The following is a 16,746-nucleotide window of genomic DNA, read 5'->3' as shown; positions in this document are numbered from 1 at the left end:
TGTGTGTTTTTGGGGGGAGAAATGCTGTGGTTTTGGGGTATTTCACTGGGTTTGGAGAGTGACTACTGGCATCTCTTTGATGTCTGAGAAGGTGTGTGGTAACCCAAGACATTAAAGTACTGCCATATCAAGAGCTGTCTTCATTTTGGGGGAGAAACACCATGGTTTTAAGGCATTTTGGTGGGCTAGGAGAGAGAATCTACTGAGATCTGTTTGATGCCAACCAGTGTCTGAGCAGGTGTATGGAAAGCCAACAGGCGATGACAGCTCTGGGGTAATGAATTGCTGTGTTTTTTTGGGGAACACTCAGTGATTTGGGGCCATTTTGTTGGCTTCCTAGTGGGAGAGAGACTCCCCATCTTGGGCAACCTCTCTCCCAGTGACACAGCTGGGTTGTCGCCACATCTCATGTTCCCTCAATCAAGGGGGTTGAGTGGCTTTTTTTGGGGGGGGAATATGGCTATTTGGGGTAACAACCGTTAACTCATTAACCAGGGCAAATGCCTCTTCCAGTTCCCAAGTGTGTCCCACGAAAGATGAGATGTGAACGTGACCGACAAGAGATCTTCTTTTGGCGGGGGAAATGTGGTGATCTGGCATGCATGGGGAATGGAGACCTTGTGAAGGTATCACGCCTTCTTTGTGGCCAGCCGTGGAGCATATCTGCACATCTCATTTGCCTCTTGTTAAAGACAAATCTTCTTGGGCCCCCAGAGGCCTCTTGTGGAATCTGCTCTGGGTCTTCACATTGGCTCATGGACATTTAATGGCTCTATAAGGAACTTGAAGGCAAAACTTGCTTCTGGGATCAACTCGAGGCTCTGGATTGTCTTGTTATGGGATGTTTCTGGTTTTCGTTCACTCTCCAGAAGGGAACGATCTCCCCGCCAAGAGTTGGCCAAACTCAATGAGCTCCAGATGCCTGGGTTCTCTGGGAGGGGAGTGGGGGCTGGTGGGTGAGAGCACCAGAGCCTGGGAGCCCAGATGCCTGGGTTCTTTAGGCAGGGAGCAGAGAAGAGAAGAACAGCCCAGTGATCAGGACATCCTGGATCCTCCATTCGGTGGAGAAAGGACGACATGGCCTGCCTCCAGCTGTGTCTATGCCAGGCTGGGGAAAGTGGCCCTGATGCCTGGCTGGTCCCGGTGGTGGTCAGGAGCTCCTTCTGCCCCAGCCCGTTCCAGGGCTGGGCTCCCCCATGAAGTGCAGCTTGGGGATGTAGCGGTGGATCCAGTCCCGGTAGGCTGTCAGGCGGGTGTAGACCCCTGGGCGGTTGCGGACGCCGCAGCCCTCGCCCCAGCTCACAATCCCGGCCAGGGCCCACTGCGAGCCCAGCGGGCACACCAGGGGGCCTCCTGAATCGCCCTGTGGGAAGGACATGAAGCAAGTGAATGACCCCCACCTGCCCCGGATGCCTGGGTACCTAGGAGAGGAGGTGAGTCATAGCAAGTGGGGCTGGGAGCCCAGACGCCTGGGTCCTCCAGTGTGCGAGAGTGGGGCTGAGAACAGAGGGGCCCGGATGCCTGGGTTCTCAGGGTGGCACCTTGCAGGCATCCTTCTTGCCCTCAGCATAGCCAGCGCAGAGCATGTCATCCTGAATGTGGCGGGGCCGAAGCCTGTTCCTGGTGTCCAACGCATACATGGCGCTGCAGTTCCTGGAGTCGATGATGGGCACAGCCAGCTTCTGCAGGGCCTGGGAAGCTGGCAGCTCCTCTGCAGGGGGGGGATGGAGTTGGGTGAAGGGCCTTTCCACTGCCCCAGGCCCTCCCCTCTCTGCTGCTTAAGCCACACCCCCTTTCTTGGCTCCACCTCCTGCCCAGGCCCATCCCTGCCTGTGTCCAACCCGCCAGGCCCTGTTCAAATCCATGCCCATCCCTGCTGTGGCCCTGCCCCTCATTCCCAGGCCCCACCCTGAAGGTGCTGCCACCTAGTCTAGGCCCTGCCCACCACCTAGTGTGGCCCCACCCCCTCCCTAGGCCACGCCCACAAGAACACCTCTGTCCCCCAGGCCATGCCCATCCTCACTCTGGCCCCACCCCTAGCCCCCTGCCTCTAGGCCATGCCCCCAGGTAGCCATGCCCCTTCCCTATCCCTTATCTCTAGCTACACCCCCTCCTCCATGCCTCACCCACCCACACTGTGGCCTTACATTCCTCCCTGCCTACGCCCACCTCCCTCAGGCCGTGCCCACCTTGCCTGTAGATCTGCCCCTTCTTCCAGGCCCCGCCCACCCCCAGTTTGGCACACCCCGCACTGAGGACCTACCACAGCAGCGGCAGTTGCCCCAGCCAGTGACCCAGCAGTTCAGCCCTGAGGGGAAGTGGAGCCTGGTGTCCAGGAGGCAGATGGGTCTGACCTAGTGGGTGAAGGTCACAACCTGGGCCAGGTGCAGCAGGGCCATGTCACCACTGGAGGCCTCGCCGGCGTACAACGGGTTCATGACCACCTGTGCCACCCCCACGCAACAGGCCTGGGGGCCTGGGTTTGACAGCTTCGTGGCTCCCAGGAGCACCTGGTAGCGGGATGCATTCCTGCACCTGGGAAGGAAGGAGTGGCACCCCTCTGGGGAGGCTGCGGGTAGGGAGTGAGGGGCATCACTGTGGCGGGGGAGCAGGTACTCACGTGGCAAAGCAGTGGATGGCTGTGACAACCCACCGGGGGGCCACCAGGGACCCTCCGCAGAGGTGGACCCCATCCTGCCGGATGCTGACCTGCCATGGGAACTCCCCCGGCCCCGCATCCTGCCCCTCCACAATGCGGTTCAGGTTCCCAGTCGGACGCGCGCACCCTGGGGAGACAAAGGGGGGAGGAGCAGCTGGGTACCTGGATGCCCAGGTTCTCCAGGACAGGAGCAGATCTGGGGGGTGACTGCAGGGGACCCAGGAGGCCGTACACTTGGGACCTCCAGGAGAAGAGTTGAGCAGCCCCTTAGTGTTGCAGGTCATAGAGAAGAATAAGCTCCTGGACACCTGGGTTCTGTGGGGGTGGAGCCTGTGAGGGTCGGGGGGGACACAGCAGGGGTGCCTGGGAACCCAGATGCTTGGTTCTCTTGAGCCTCACCTGGGTTGTCCTGGCACTGAGCCGCCCCTGGGAGGGAGGAAGAGAAAGGTCAATTTGGGCCCCCTTTGCTCCACCCCCTTCCCAGACCTGGCTCTTCCCCCACTGCCACTCCCCAGGGCCTACCCTCCCCTCCCCAGCTTCTGGGCCCTTCAGAGCTCCACCCTATCCTGGCAGGTAGGATCTCATCAGAGATGCACATCCTAATGAGCCGCTTCTCCTAAGGAGCTCCTCGTTACCAGGACACCACAGCCCCTCACTCGCATGCCCAGAACCCAACCACAGCTCCCCGTAGGGTCGTTGTTGCCAGCCTGGCCCAGAGAGGGCAGCCGGGCCTGGATGCCTGGGTCCTTTGTGTGGGGAGGGAGGCCTGATAGATGAGAACAGGGGGTGCTGGGAAGTGGGTGGGGGAGGAGGAGGAAGACTGGATGGAAGGGTGCATGCTGTATACCTTTCCATCTCTCTGTCTATCCAACAATCTGGTCCCTCCATCCATCCCCATAGACACCCATCCCTCCCTCCCTCCCTCCATCCTTTCCTCCATCCATTTCTCCATACATCCAGGCATTGAACCCTATAGACCCCCTGGTCCATCCCTCCCTCCAGTCCTCCATCCATGGGACATCTCAGGCCCTGGCAGGGGGACTCACTCCCACTGTCCAACCAGGGAGATACGATGGGGGAGCCCATCGCCTCCCTCTCCCTGGGACCTGGGCCCTGTGGTGTGACTCCAGTGAACCACTTCCTGCCCGTGGAAGGAAGGAGGCCACCTTGCCCCTCCCCCAGCCTGGATTCACACCTGGGTGGGACCGCTTCCTTACTGTCTTCCTGGGTGTTCAGGCTCCTAGGACCTCCTGCTGTTACCAGCAGGCCTCACCCCCTCCCAGAGAACCCAGGCATCCAGGCTGGCAGGAAAGGAGGGCCATAGAGAGGGGATAAGGGGCTAGGGGGTCTTCCTTACCAAGTAGCAGCCCCACAAGGAGGACCCAGGCATCTGGGCTGCCCACCATGATGCCCTGTGTCTCTGTACTCCGACCAGGATCCCTGGGCACCCCTGCTGTGCCGGGCGTCACCCAGGCCTGGTTATATCCCGCCTAGCTCAGAATGTCACCCGACGGGTTCGACGCCATGGAGACGCCCAAAGGGATCAGCCAATGACAGCCTTGCCCCTAGGTGGGGAGGTGGAATCAGGACTCAGCAAGCCCCAGGGAGTGGTGGGATTTTATGGGGCCAGGAAGAAGCATTGGTTTGTGCCTCCATGAACCAATAGGTCCCCTTCAAAACTTGATGCTGTGGAGATGCCCAAAGAGATCAGCCAATGACAGCCTTGTTTATCACTGGCATCAGGACCCAGGATGCCTGAGGGAGATGGTGGTTCGATTTGGTGAGACCCACATACCCCCATGGGCCAATGGGAAGAGAGTCGGAGGTTCGGATGGATCCTCTGGATGATCCTGCCCCCCCAGTGTCAGCCTCATTGGAGGGTGGATTGGCACAGCCATTGGTCACTGCAGCTAGGGACCTGACAATTGGCAGTGTGGGCCAGCGCTGGCATCGGGGGAGATGTCCAAAGAGACCTGAGGGCATAGAGGTCCCGCCCCCCTCCAGTGGGGAGGTCGGGTGAGGATTGGAGGTGGAGTGATGGGGGAGCCCTAGGAGGAGGTACAGGGTCCATACACAGTGGTTTGGAGGGCTGGATGAAAGGGGGGAGGGGCTAGCCCCAACCCCATCCCAAGCTCAGAAACAACCCACCCCTTGCCCCCACCTCCAGTCCAGATCTCCCAGAGATCCCAGGTGTCCGGTCATCCAGCCTCTCCCCATCCCCTCACTTCTACAGAGCACCCCATGTTCTCCGCATCCCATGGACAACCACAGCCCTGGTGCCCCCCATATCTCCAAGGATTCTCCATCTTCTGGGGTAGTATCACTGATGGTATCCTGAGAGTGTGTGTGGAGATGGTGGTGGTGGGGGTAGGGCTAATCCATCCCTGACCCCACCCAATGGTGGTCTAACGTACCCCACTGAGCTCTCATGGGGTTGTATCCAGGGTGGTTACCCAAATTAATACCCCAGCAACAGCCTGTGGCATGGGGGTATTAGCACCTGCTGCTACCCCAATGCTGAACCCATTGCTGGCCTCTCTGGGGGTTGGGCTTTGGGTGTAAGTGCCAGGTGCTGTGCAATACCCCCATGCCAAGGTGGGTAAGGTACTGGGGTATTAGTGCCAGGTGCTGCACATCCCTCCCTTCCCCCCAACCCTGGCCCAAGCACTCCAGTGAACCTGCCCAGGGACACGGGGTGAGTCACAAATTGGACCCAGGTGTCCTGGCACCCAGCCAGGCCCCCTGCCTTAACCACAGCAATCATCCTCCTTCTCCTTAATGAGCTATGGGAGATTTTTTTTCCTCGGAAATGACCTTTGCCCTTGGGGCACCTGGGGGTGGGATGCGAGTAGGGAGGTGGGAGCCTGGACACCTGTGTGCTCTGGGGAGGGGAGTGGGGGCTGATGGGGATGAGAGTAGGTAGGATGCCTGGGTGCTTTGCCCAGGATGTGACCTGAAGCTAATACAATCCTCCCTTGAGTTGGCCTGCGGGGGCATCGGGTGCCTCGTTAGGGCTTATTACCTGTCAGGGCCCAGGGCAGGGAGGCACACAGCCTGCAGCAGAGGGGCAGGGGTAGGGTTGTGTTGAGGGCTGTGTGGAGGGGGCAGGGGGATGGGATGGTGCCTGGGGGATGAGGGGCCCTGCATCCGTCCTCTGATAACCCTCCTTCCTTTCATCCATCCAATAACCCTCTATATGCCTCCCTCCATTCCTCCATCCTCTGATAACCCTCTATCTCCATCCATCCATCCGATAACCCTCTATATCCTTCTCTTCCTGCATCCATCCATACATCCCCATGCCTTCCCTTTTCCCTTCCTTCATCCATCTCCTCATCGTTCCACCTGCCTGAGTACCCCCATCCCCCAATCGGCTCCCTCCATCCCTCCATTTTCATGCACCCTTCTACCCTTCCCTCCACCATCCCTCCACCCCTTCTGGCTCCAAGATGTCACTTGGGGCTTGATGGGAGGAGAAGGCTGGGGGCAGGGTGGGGCCCCTTGAATGCCTTCATCATCCAGGCAGGTCGTGGGTGGGGGCAGGGCCAAGATAAGCCAACCGGGCCAGGCCCCGGAAGTGGCTGGGTGGGATCAAGGGCCGAGGAGTCACCCAGGGGTGACAGCAGGACAGGCCAGGAACCCGGACACCTGGGTTCTCTGGCAGAGGAATGGAGGCTGGTAGGTGATGGGAGGTGCCTTGATGCCTGGGTTCATTCCAGTGCTTCGTGTTCAGCTCAGTAGCATTCAGTCTCCTTCTCTCTTTCCTCAGGACCAGTCCTCTCCTGCCGTGACCCTTCCTGAGGCTAGACCCTTCTCTGCATTCCTCCAATTCCTTTCCAGCAGGCCTGTTCCACAAGTCCCGCCCACACCCTGAGGTGAGCTCCACAGGGTCTTGCCCCCTGGATCAAGCATCAGTTGGCCTCCAGCACCCATATCTCCTGGTCCACTGCTGGTTCTCAGTCACATGACTTTCTCAACCAGCCAATCCAGAAGCAAACTGATCCTCTCCCAGCTCCCATACCCCACTGGGATCCCTCTGGATACCTGGGTCCTCTCCCAGGCACATGAGGGCTGGTAGGTCCAAGGCTTGGCCAACTCTGTCTGGGCTGGTTCAGACATGGCTGATCCCAGCCAATGGGATCAAACCATCCATCCAGTGGCCAGGAGACCTTTTCCTTGACCTTCATGCCCCACTGGGATTTCCTGGGCACATTTCATAATGTGTATGAGGCTGACTCATAACGTGTACATGACATGGCCAATCCCAGCCAATGGGATGAAAACACCCAACTCACTAGCCAGTGGAGACTCTTTATGGACCCCTCATACCATGGTGGGATCCCTCTGGATGCCTGGGTTCTCCCTCAGGCAGGGGAGGGCAGTGGGGGTTGGTGGGCCCAAGAGTTGGCCAACCCCTTGTCTGGGCTGGTTCCAACATGGCCATCCCAGCCAATGGGATGAAGCCAGAGCACCCAGTGACCAACTGAGACCCACTCCCAGCCTCCATAGCCCAACTGTCTGGACACCTGGGTTCTTTCCTGGGAGGGCAGGGGGGGTTCAGTGCTTCACCAACCCCTTTCTTGAGCTGCTTCAGATCCTGTCCCCAGGGTTGAGGTGACTTCCAGAGGGTGCTACAGTCCTCTGGCACCTTTCTGGCTTCTGCAACACTTCCTGATCCCAGCAGAGACATCCACCTGGGAGATCAGGGCAGCGTGGCCTAGTGGTCTTGCGCAACCGGTTGGGCGAGTCTTTCCCGGGGATTATCTATCTGCTGCTAGGTTGGCTTCACAGCACCCTGGCCTGGGGCTGGAAAGGCTGCTGAGTTGGGGGATCTGAGATTGGCTAGCCCCACCCAGGTCCCGGTCACTCCTCCCATGCCAATGAGCATTCAATCTGAACCCTACCAATGTCACCCATTCAATCGGGGATGGACACCACCTCACAAGGCCACATCCAGGCTTTTCTCATTTTGTTTTAATAATTAACACAAGAAAGAACACAGGATTCATGCCCTGAGCAAGCGGGAGTTGGATAGGGTCCCCCGTCTGCCCTCCCTTGCTCTGCCCCGCTCCTCCTCCACCAAAAGGGGCTTCCAAAGGGCTCCTGGCCCTTGCACGAGGTAGGACAGTGTAACACATGCCCGTTTTACAGACGGGTAAACTGAGGCATGGGGGAGGGCGGCCGGGATCTGCAACTTGCCTGTAGTCACACAGCAGAGGCTGGAAGATGTGATGTTACCCTGAGGACCAGACTCTGCTTTTCTCCCTGAGATGGGGTGAAAGAACCCAGGCATCCGGGTTCCCCACCCCTTTTCCGTGTCCCCACCTCCCTGGTTTTGCTCTAATGACTAGAACCCACTCCCCAGCATAAGATAGACAGATCCCCGGTATCTGGGGCCCACTGTCTTCCCTGAGCTGGGAGACAACCCAGGTAACCCTGGCCCCCCAGAACTTGTGCTCTAACCTAGCAGGCCTCATTCCCCTCCCTGAGCTGGGGATAGAACCCAGGTGTCCTGGCAGCTCTACCCACTAGACCCTACTCTCCCCTCCCTCCCGCCTCCTTTGATATATAGCAGCATATCCCCAGAGACTACCTGTAGGTATGAAAGGGACCAGACACATGTGATGGTCCCCTTTAGCTCTGCCCCACAGATAGGTTATTATAGATGAGACGCAAGAGGAAGTGACTTCTAGCTGAAGCTGGTTGGGTTGGATGGATGGATGGATGGATGGACTGGATCACTGGGTGGATGGACTCGTGCATTGGAGGAAGGGAGGGAGGGAGGGATGGATGAACTAGTTCATTGGGTGGGTGGATGGATGGATGGATTGGTTGATGGGTGGATGGATGGACAGATGGATGGACAGACACCGGACCCCTATGGAAGGAGGTAGATGGAAGGGTGGGTGGGTGAGTGGCTGGCTGGATGGACACAGGACCCCCATAGAGGTAGGTAGATGTGTGGGTAGATGGATGTATGGATGTGGATTATGTAGATGGAGAGAGGGATGGCTGGATGGAGGCTGCGTGGGTGGATGGCTCTGTTGCCCCACCCCCTGCCCAAGCCCCACCCCATCTCACTCTAAACCATCCCCTCCAGCACCAAAAGGCAATGCAAGGGACCCCACCCCATACCCCTGTGCCCTCTCCCTGCCTAGATCTGTCCTAGGACCAGCCCCAGGGTCAGCAGGAGAGTGAAGATGGGGTCCCCCGTCCTGTCTCCGGCACCATCCTTGGTATCTGAGACCTCCACGAACTCAATGTTGGGGATGTGGCGGTGTATCCAGTCCTGGTAGAATGTCAGGCGGGTGTAGACGCCTGGGCGGTTGCGTACAGCACAGCCCTCGCCCCAGCTGACGATGCCGGCGAGGAGCCACTCACTGGAGACCTTACAGACGAGGGGGCCACCTGAGTCACCCTGGGGGGAGCGGGAGAGCTGGGGTCATGGGCAGGAGATGGAGGAAGATGAAGATGGAGGGGAGGGGGTTGAAGAGGGGATGGGGGGAGACTCTGGTTCATTAGATGAATGGATGGATGGATAGATGTACTGGTTCATTGGACAGCTGGACGGATGGATGAAGTGGAGATGGATGGATAGGACATGGGGGAAGGAGGGATGAATGGAGGGAGGGATGGATGGATAGAGAATGAATAGGTGGATAGAGAATGAATAAATAGAGGAAGTATAGGAGATGTGTAGTGTGTGGTTGCTGGTCAGTTGGGTTTTGTGTGTGCGTGTGCGTTAGGCGCAGATGCCTGGGTTGTGTGTGTGTGTGTGTGTGTGTGTGTGTGGGGATCAGGGTATCTGGCCATCCCTCCATTGTCCCCATTCTGCTCCATGGTCCTAGTGTCCCACCCCTTTACCCACACTTGGGCCCAGGGATTGGAGCCTTGGGGAAATGGTTGAAGCCAGGACAGGGAGGGGGAGATGGGCCCAGGAGGGTGATCTCGGGCGGGGGGGGGGGGGACTCCTGGGTCCCCCCAGCCTCACCTTGCAAGTGTCCTTCATGCCTTCAGCGTAGCCGGCGCACATCATGTCATCTTGGATGTCCTTACGGGGCAGGCCCTCACCCATGTCCTTGTGGTACAGATTCTGGCAGGTCTTCTGGTCAATGATGGGCACCTGGAGCTCCTGGAGCGTCTGGGGAGATGGCAGGTCCTCTACCCGAGACCAGACACAGAGGTGAGAGGCCTTGGCCCAAATCCCAGCATCCCTCACACCTCCCCCTACCTACCAGGGAAGAGCTGGTGCACCCGTGACACCCCCTTGGGTCCCCATGTTGGTGGCTGGATGGGGCTGAGCTTCCATCCATCCAGATGGGTTCAATTTATCAAGGCATTTTTTGTGGGCATGGGTGGGTATTTTCAGGGACTGGTTTTCACTGGATTGAGACAACCGGGTCTGGATCAGTCAAGCCTTGATTAATCGGGCTTTGATTAATGGGCCTGGAGGTCGACCATTGTGAACATCCCCAAATAGATTATTGATGTGTGACAGTTGGGATTTGATTTGCCCACATGATTCAGCCCTTGAGTGCTAAGGATTGGCACTCAATTCGTGCCTCTGAATTCATGGCTGAATTGGGCTTGGGGCTAGATTACTATGCCAGAATCGCCAGCGGGATTCGCAATGACTGGGTTTCGATTGAAACTGTGCTGATTGGAACTTGATTAACATGTCTGACGGGTTGGGTTTCAGCCACCAACGCGGAGCAGTCTCTTGAACTGGCACAACCAGATTTCAGGTAAATACATCCAAATCGTGCACCGAATTTAGACTATCGGCTTGCGATTAAAATGTCTGAATTGTCCTTTTAGGTGGTTGCAACGAATATGGGCCTGAATCCTGGATGAAATTCTGGTTGAAATGTGATGATTGGGGCTCCATTAAAATGTCTGAGATGTCCATTGGAACAGTGGAGATCAGTGCTTGTTTAAGATTCCTGAATCGTTGTTGGAATAATGGTTGATATTTGATGAATGGGTCTTGATTAATGAGTCTGAAGTATTAATTTGAATGTTGCCAAATCAGGTTTCAATTAACGAGTCTGGATTTTTCTCTTGAACTTTAATGATTGCATTTCAGGGAAATATATCTGAATTTTGATCATCGGGTGGTGATTAAAATGTCTGAGCTGCCCATTGGAATGGCGGAGATCAGAATTTGATTAATGTCCCTGAATCGTTGGCTGAATTCTGGATGTTTGGATCTTGATTAGCAAGTCGGAACTGTTGATTTGAAAGTTGCCAAATCCGGTTCCAATTAACAAGCCTGAGTTTTTTCCTGAATTTTAATCACTGGATTCTGGGTACATATATCCAAGTCATTAGCTGAATTTTGATCATCAGGTAGCAATTAAAATGTCTGAGATGCCCATTGGAAAGGTGGAGGTCGGAGTTTGATTAATGTGCCTGAATCGTTGACAGAAATTTGGTTGGAATTGCACGATTGGGTCTTGATTAACAAGCCTGAATGGCTGATTTGAATGTTGCCAAATCTGGTTGCAGTTAATGAGCCTGAATTTTTTCTCTTAAATTTGAACAACAGGATGCCGAGTGTGCCGCACATTACATATATCATGCCATTCACTGTGCAGGTGCTCACTAAATGTAGACTGGCCAAGTGGGATCACCCAATTAGCTGGCTCATCATGCAATAGATGCAAAGTAATTCTCATACCACAAAAATGTCTGTCCAGGTACAAAGCGAGGCCACCTGCTACAAAGCGAGTGCTTGAAAATGTGTCATGACTTTGTAGCTGGGCTTTCATTTGACCGTGCAGCAGGGCCCCTATGAATCATGGATAGGATTTTGATGATGGGGTCTTGATTAAAAGGCCTGAGTCACCCGTTTGAATGTTGATGGTTTGGTGGTTCGGATCTTGGCTCTTTGACTTGGAGAGGCTGAATTTCGATGGACAACTCAGAAGGGATAAATTAAATGATGCAGAAGGACATTGGCTACTGTGGTTCCCTGGGGCAGGGGGGGTGAGGTGGGCTGCAAGTCAGGAGTGAGGGGCAGGCTGTGGTGTTAGGTCTGTATTGTGTCAGGGCTGAAGGTAGAGTTTAGATTATGGCCGTATGGGGTGATTCATAGATTGTAAGGCCAGCAGGGCCCTCCAAAGATCATCAGGTCCAGGCCCTGCACCAAGCAGGAAAGACAACTGGGGTCAGGTGACCCCAGCAAGGTGACCATACAGTCTCCTCTGTTGGGATAGACCTAATCCTGCCTGAGGCAGGTGGGTGGATTGGAGGTCCTGTCCATCCTGACTTCTCTATGGCTGTATAACACATTGATGGAGATAGAGGTGAGGGTAGGGGTAGGGCTGGGTGTGGGTTGTGGGGGTGGATGGATGGAGGGGGTACATAGGTGTGGATGGATGGATAGATAGGTAGGGGATGGACGGATGGGCACACGGACAGACACAGAGGGAGGTGGATGGACACAGGACCCCCCCATAGAGATGGATGAAGGGATGGATGGAGTTCATAGAGATGGGCAGATGGATGGATGAAGGTGGGTGTGGGGATGGATGAATGAGGGGGATATGTCGGGGAGGATGGATGAACTGATGGACAGATGGATGGATAGATGAATGGACACGTGGGGATGGAGGGATGGATGGAGGCTCTGTAGAGATGGATGGATGTGCACAGAACCACCACAGAGCTAGGTAGGTGGGTGGGTGGGTGAATGGATAGATGGATGGGAGGTGTGTACAAGGATGGATGGATGGGTGAGTGGATGGATACATGGGGATGAAGTGATAACTGGATGACACTCTTGGACCTGGGTGCATGGGTAGATGGATGGAAGGGGGTGTATGGGGTTGGATGGACAGATGGATAGTGATCATGTGGAGATCATGTGGAGATCCATCCGTCTGTCCATCCAATCTTCACATAGCCTCTATGGATGGATGGATGGGCACAATCACCACAGAGGTAGACAGGTAGGAAGATGGGTGGATGAACAGGTGGATGGATGGATGGGGTTATGGGGATGGATGGATGGATGGAGAGAGGATATGTGGAGATGATGGATGAAAGGGCATGTAAGGATGCATAGATGGATTCTTAGGGGGTTCATAGAGATGGATGGTTGGACGGATGGAGAGACAGATGGATGAAGGGGACACAAATGGATGGATGGATGGATGAAGGACCCTCTATGACTGCAGGGCTGCCCGGCAGGCAGGGATGGCAGGACACATAAACTCATGCCCCATTTTGGGGCCTCCAGGCCAGGCCCAGAATCCAGCTTACCTCCTTCTCGGATATTCCCCCAGCCGGTGACCCAGCACATCATGCCGGGGGGGAACTGGACACTGGCGGCGGGCAGGCAGATGGGTAGGATGTAGTCAGAATACCGCACCACCCTCCGCAGCTCCACCAGGGCAATGTCACCACTCGTAGCCTCACCGGCGTAGCGGGTGTTGACGATGATGCGTGTGACATGCATGGGCACCTTATGGTCCTGGGTGCTCTCCAGCTTGTAGGCTCCCAGCAGCACCACATATTGGGAGGGGTCCTTGCTCCTGGTACCCGGGAGAGAGGAAGCAGGGGAGGTTATTGAGAAGCGGTGGGGGCTACAGGTCAGGAGTGAGGGACACCACAGGGGGCGGGGAGGGGCTAGTACTCACGCCTGGAAGCAGTGGGCAGCTGTGATGACCCACCGGGGAGCGATGAGGGACCCCCCACAGAGGTGTTTCTCATGCCGCCGCAGGCTAACCTGCCAGGGCCACTCCCCCTCGGCTGAGTCTACGCCCCCCACGTTGCGGTTCAGGGTCCAGGGCTTCCCACACACTGCGGAGAGGAGAAGGGGAGGGGAGTCAGCCGCTTCCAGAGAGCCCAGGCGCCTGGGCCCCTGCCCCCTCCCCTGCCAGAGAAATTAGGATGAGTAGAGCTCATCCTCTACCAGCCCTGCTGTTCTCGCCCCCAGCTCCCACCCCCTGCCCAGACAACCTAGGTGTCCCAGCTCCCAGCACCCCCTGCTCTCCCTCACCCACCCCCTCCCCTGCCAGAGAGCCTTTAGAGCTAGTAGAGCTCATCCCCTACCAGCTTCACCCATCCCACCCCCAGACCAGCTCCCCTCCCAGAGAACCCAGGGGTCTGGGCACCCACCCCTCTGTCCCACCTGACCTCCAGGCCCCCTGCCCCCCCAGCCGTGTTGGGCTCCAACTGGTTGATGTAAGCCAGCTGGTTCTGTCCCCAAGAGCTGGCAAAGTTCAGTAGGCCAGTAGAGAAAGGGTTGATGGGATGGATACTCACGTTGGTTGGAGCGGGTCAACGGGGTGTGGGGAACTAGGGGGCAGAGAAGAGAGGGGTGAGACCCTAGCAGAGAACCCAGGCATCCGAGCACCCAGCCACCCCCCACATGTGCCCTCGACTGGCTTCACCTCTGCTGGCAGCTGCCTCCCAGCCTGGGGCGGGGCGGCGGGGGGGGGTAGCGTCTGGGAAGGAGCCCAGAAACTGTCAACATGCCTGGGTGAGTCACGGGAGCCAAGTGGACCCAGGCATCGCATCACACACACACACACACACACACACATATACACCCTCGGCATCTGGGAGACACTTGCACAGAACCCAGGTGTCCAGGACACAGACAAATGCACATAAACCTAGGGGTATGGGATACGAGTGCGCCCATGCGCACACACACACACACACACACACACACACACACACTGCAAGTGGTGTCAGGGACACATACACACACACAGCATGGGAGGTGTTGGGGACACAAACACGCACATAACCCGGGGATCGGGGCCACACACACACACACAGCCCAGGTATCTGGGACACGCACAATGCTGGATTGGCCCGAGACACAAACACACACCCAACCCAGGTGCCTTGGGACAGACACACACACACAACCCAGGTCTCTAGTACACACCCACACCCAGGTGTCCAGGCCACACACACACACACACACACACACACTCAAGCCAGGCATCTGGGCCACACGCACACAAGCATATACACAGAATCCGGGTGCCCAAGACACACACACACACAACACGAGAGGTGTCTGGGACAACCCCTCCCCCCCAGCCCTGGGTGTCTGGGACATGCAGAAAAACAAATGCACACACACACACGCAACATGGGAGATGTCTGGGACACCCCCAACCCCGGTATCTGGGACATAGACAAAAACACATGTGCGCACGCACACACATACAACATTGGAGGCATCTGGGACACAGAGACATACAGGACCCAGGCAGCCTCTGACCCATTGGATCCCACCCTCCTCCCAAGGAATCTGGGCTCCCAGAACCCCCTGGGCTCCCACCCCTGCCTCAGAGAACCCAGGTGTCTGGGCTCCTAATCCCCGCCCCCACCCCCCCGAGAAGCCAAGCATCTGAGGATCGCAACCCTAATTATACTCCTAATCTTAACCATAACCGTCCCTACCCCTAGCCCCTGACCCTATGGGCCGTTCTACCCCACCACAGAAAACCCAGGCATCTGGGCTCCAGCGCCCCCCCCCCACCGCCCCTCACCCCCAGAGAACCCAGGTGTTCGGGTCTCACCAGGGCCGTGGATGCGAGTCCTATTGCAGCTGGCGCCAAAGATCCTGGGCTCCTGCCCCACGGCCAGGCCCAGCACCAGGAGCAGCAAGGCCCTGCGGCCATCCCCCATCCTGCCAGATGGGGCCCCCCCTCCACTGGAGATGGGACCCAGGAATCCCTGTGGGGCAGCGGGAGCCTAAATACCCTGGCAGGGTGGGGCCTGGAGCTGTCTGACGGGTTCCAGCAGGGAGGGGAGGGAAGGTGCGGAAGGAGGGAAGTCAGGAGTCCGGACCGGGAACCCCAGGAGGGTGGGGGGGTGTCTTCTCCTTGTCTGGAGAGCCCAGGCATTAGGGCTCCCAAACCCCTGAATCCCACACACCCACATCCCAGGAAGCCAGGTGTCTGGGAAGCCAACCCTAACCCTAATTATACCCCTAACCTTATCCATAACCCTACCCCTAACCCCTGACCCTATGGGCTCTTCTACTCCCTCCCCAGAGAACCCCGGCGGCCAGGCTCCCAGCATCCCCAGCTCTCACCCCCTAGCCCCACTCCCCTCATCCAAGACCCTAACTCTAATGATACCCCAACCCTAGTTATACCCAAAACCCTACCCCTAACCCTACCCTCTCTCCCGGAGAACCTAGGCATCCGGGCTCCCAGCATCCCCTGCTCCCACTCCCTAGTCCCCCTCCCTTCCTCCCTCCCTCCCTCCCTCCCTCCCAGAGAACCCAGGCATCCGGGACCCTAACCATAATTATACCCCAAACCTAATTATAGCCATAGCCTGACCCCTAACCCCATGGGCTTGTCTACCCCCTCTCCCAGAGAACCCAGGTGTCCAGGTTCCCAGAATCCCCTGCTCCTACTCTCTCATAACCCCAGGGATCCCAGGCATCCAGGGACCCCAACCCTAACCCTAATTCTACCCCTAACTTTTACCCATAACCCTACTCTTAACCCCTGACCCTATGGGCTCTTCTACCTCCTCCCCAGGGAACCCAAGCGTCTGGGCTCTCAGCATGCCCTGCTCTCCTGCCCCAGAAAGCCCAGGCATCCGGGCTCCCCCCACCCCCACATTCCCCTCCCAGGGCACCCCGTGGTCCGGGTTAGGAGGGGAGGGTGAGGTCATCTGAGGCCTGCTGTACTTTGATGAGCCTCTCCCAGCTCCGTGCATGTAATGAGCATGCCATTATACTCCCACACCCACCACACAGAGCAGTGGCACGCCATTGGTGGGAAACCGGGCCCTGTTCCCAGCCCAGCTGCACTGGCATCTGTCCCTGCCCCTATGCCGCTGGTCCCGCCCGAGCCGCTGGTGGGAGAAGGGAGGTTAATCCCTGGTGAAGGGCGTGGCTGTCGGCCAATCCCTGGGCTAATCCTGTCTAATTGAGGGGTGTGTGGCCTTTGGGATCCTGTCGCTGGGACACCGTGGTCTCTGGCCTGGGATTTCGGCGGGGCACCGGGATGCTGAATGGTAACGGCGCCAGGATTGGAGCCTTTTCCCCACCTACTCTCCTCTCCTCTGTGGCTGTAACCTTAAATTAGAGGATTCTAATC

At 57.3% G+C, this 16,746-nt stretch overlaps 2 protein-coding genes and 1 long non-coding RNA gene across 6 annotated transcripts in view; 1 reads left to right on the top strand and 2 right to left on the bottom strand.

Moving 5' to 3' along the window:
• The window catches only part of LOC149861972 (uncharacterized), a 30,818-nt gene that overhangs the window by 1,535 nt on the left and 12,537 nt on the right, over positions 1 to 16,746 (top strand). The window contains exons 2-5 of one of the 3 annotated variants that reach the window (XR_016443235.1): positions 514 to 626; positions 6,429 to 6,534; positions 9,750 to 9,842; positions 10,359 to 10,404. This is a non-coding gene — a long non-coding RNA (uncharacterized LOC149861972). Of the gene's footprint in view, positions 1 to 513; positions 627 to 6,428; positions 6,535 to 9,749; positions 11,627 to 16,746 lie in introns of those variants that run through there. The other 2 variants (XR_016443234.1, XR_016443233.1) reach the window with 2 other exon arrangements.
• On the bottom strand, positions 616 to 3,043 carry LOC149861974 (serine protease 27-like). Its single transcript, XM_090054785.1, is given in 4 exon segments — positions 616 to 1,363; positions 1,542 to 1,711; positions 2,264 to 2,535; positions 2,621 to 3,043. Coding segments are annotated over 4 exon segments (978 nt in total). The 5' UTR covers positions 2,944 to 3,043; the 3' UTR covers positions 616 to 1,150.
• LOC149861973 (serine protease 27-like) lies at positions 7,268 to 15,648 on the bottom strand. 2 transcript variants are annotated; one of them, XM_090054774.1, is made up of 6 exons: positions 15,208 to 15,648; positions 13,931 to 13,963; positions 13,303 to 13,465; positions 12,926 to 13,197; positions 9,651 to 9,820; positions 7,268 to 7,878 (listed from the first exon to the last, which is right to left on the bottom strand). In XM_090054774.1, the coding sequence occupies exons 1-6, from the start codon at positions 15,314 to 15,316 to the stop codon at positions 7,624 to 7,626; spliced, it is 1,002 nt and encodes a 333-aa protein (XP_089910900.1). In that variant the 5' UTR covers positions 15,317 to 15,648; the 3' UTR covers positions 7,268 to 7,623. The 2 variants fall into 2 exon arrangements, with proteins under 2 accessions (XP_089910900.1, XP_089910899.1); XM_090054773.1 differs by having other exon boundaries at positions 7,740 to 9,077.

This window comes from Crocodylus siamensis, chromosome 6, assembly GCF_052110815.1.
Source record: "Crocodylus siamensis isolate JL-2025a chromosome 6, ASM5211081v1, whole genome shotgun sequence".
Classification (NCBI taxonomy): Eukaryota; Metazoa; Chordata; order Crocodylia; family Crocodylidae; genus Crocodylus; species Crocodylus siamensis.
Note: the sequence above shows the minus strand (reverse complement) of the source record. Positions and strands in the feature narration are given on the sequence as shown.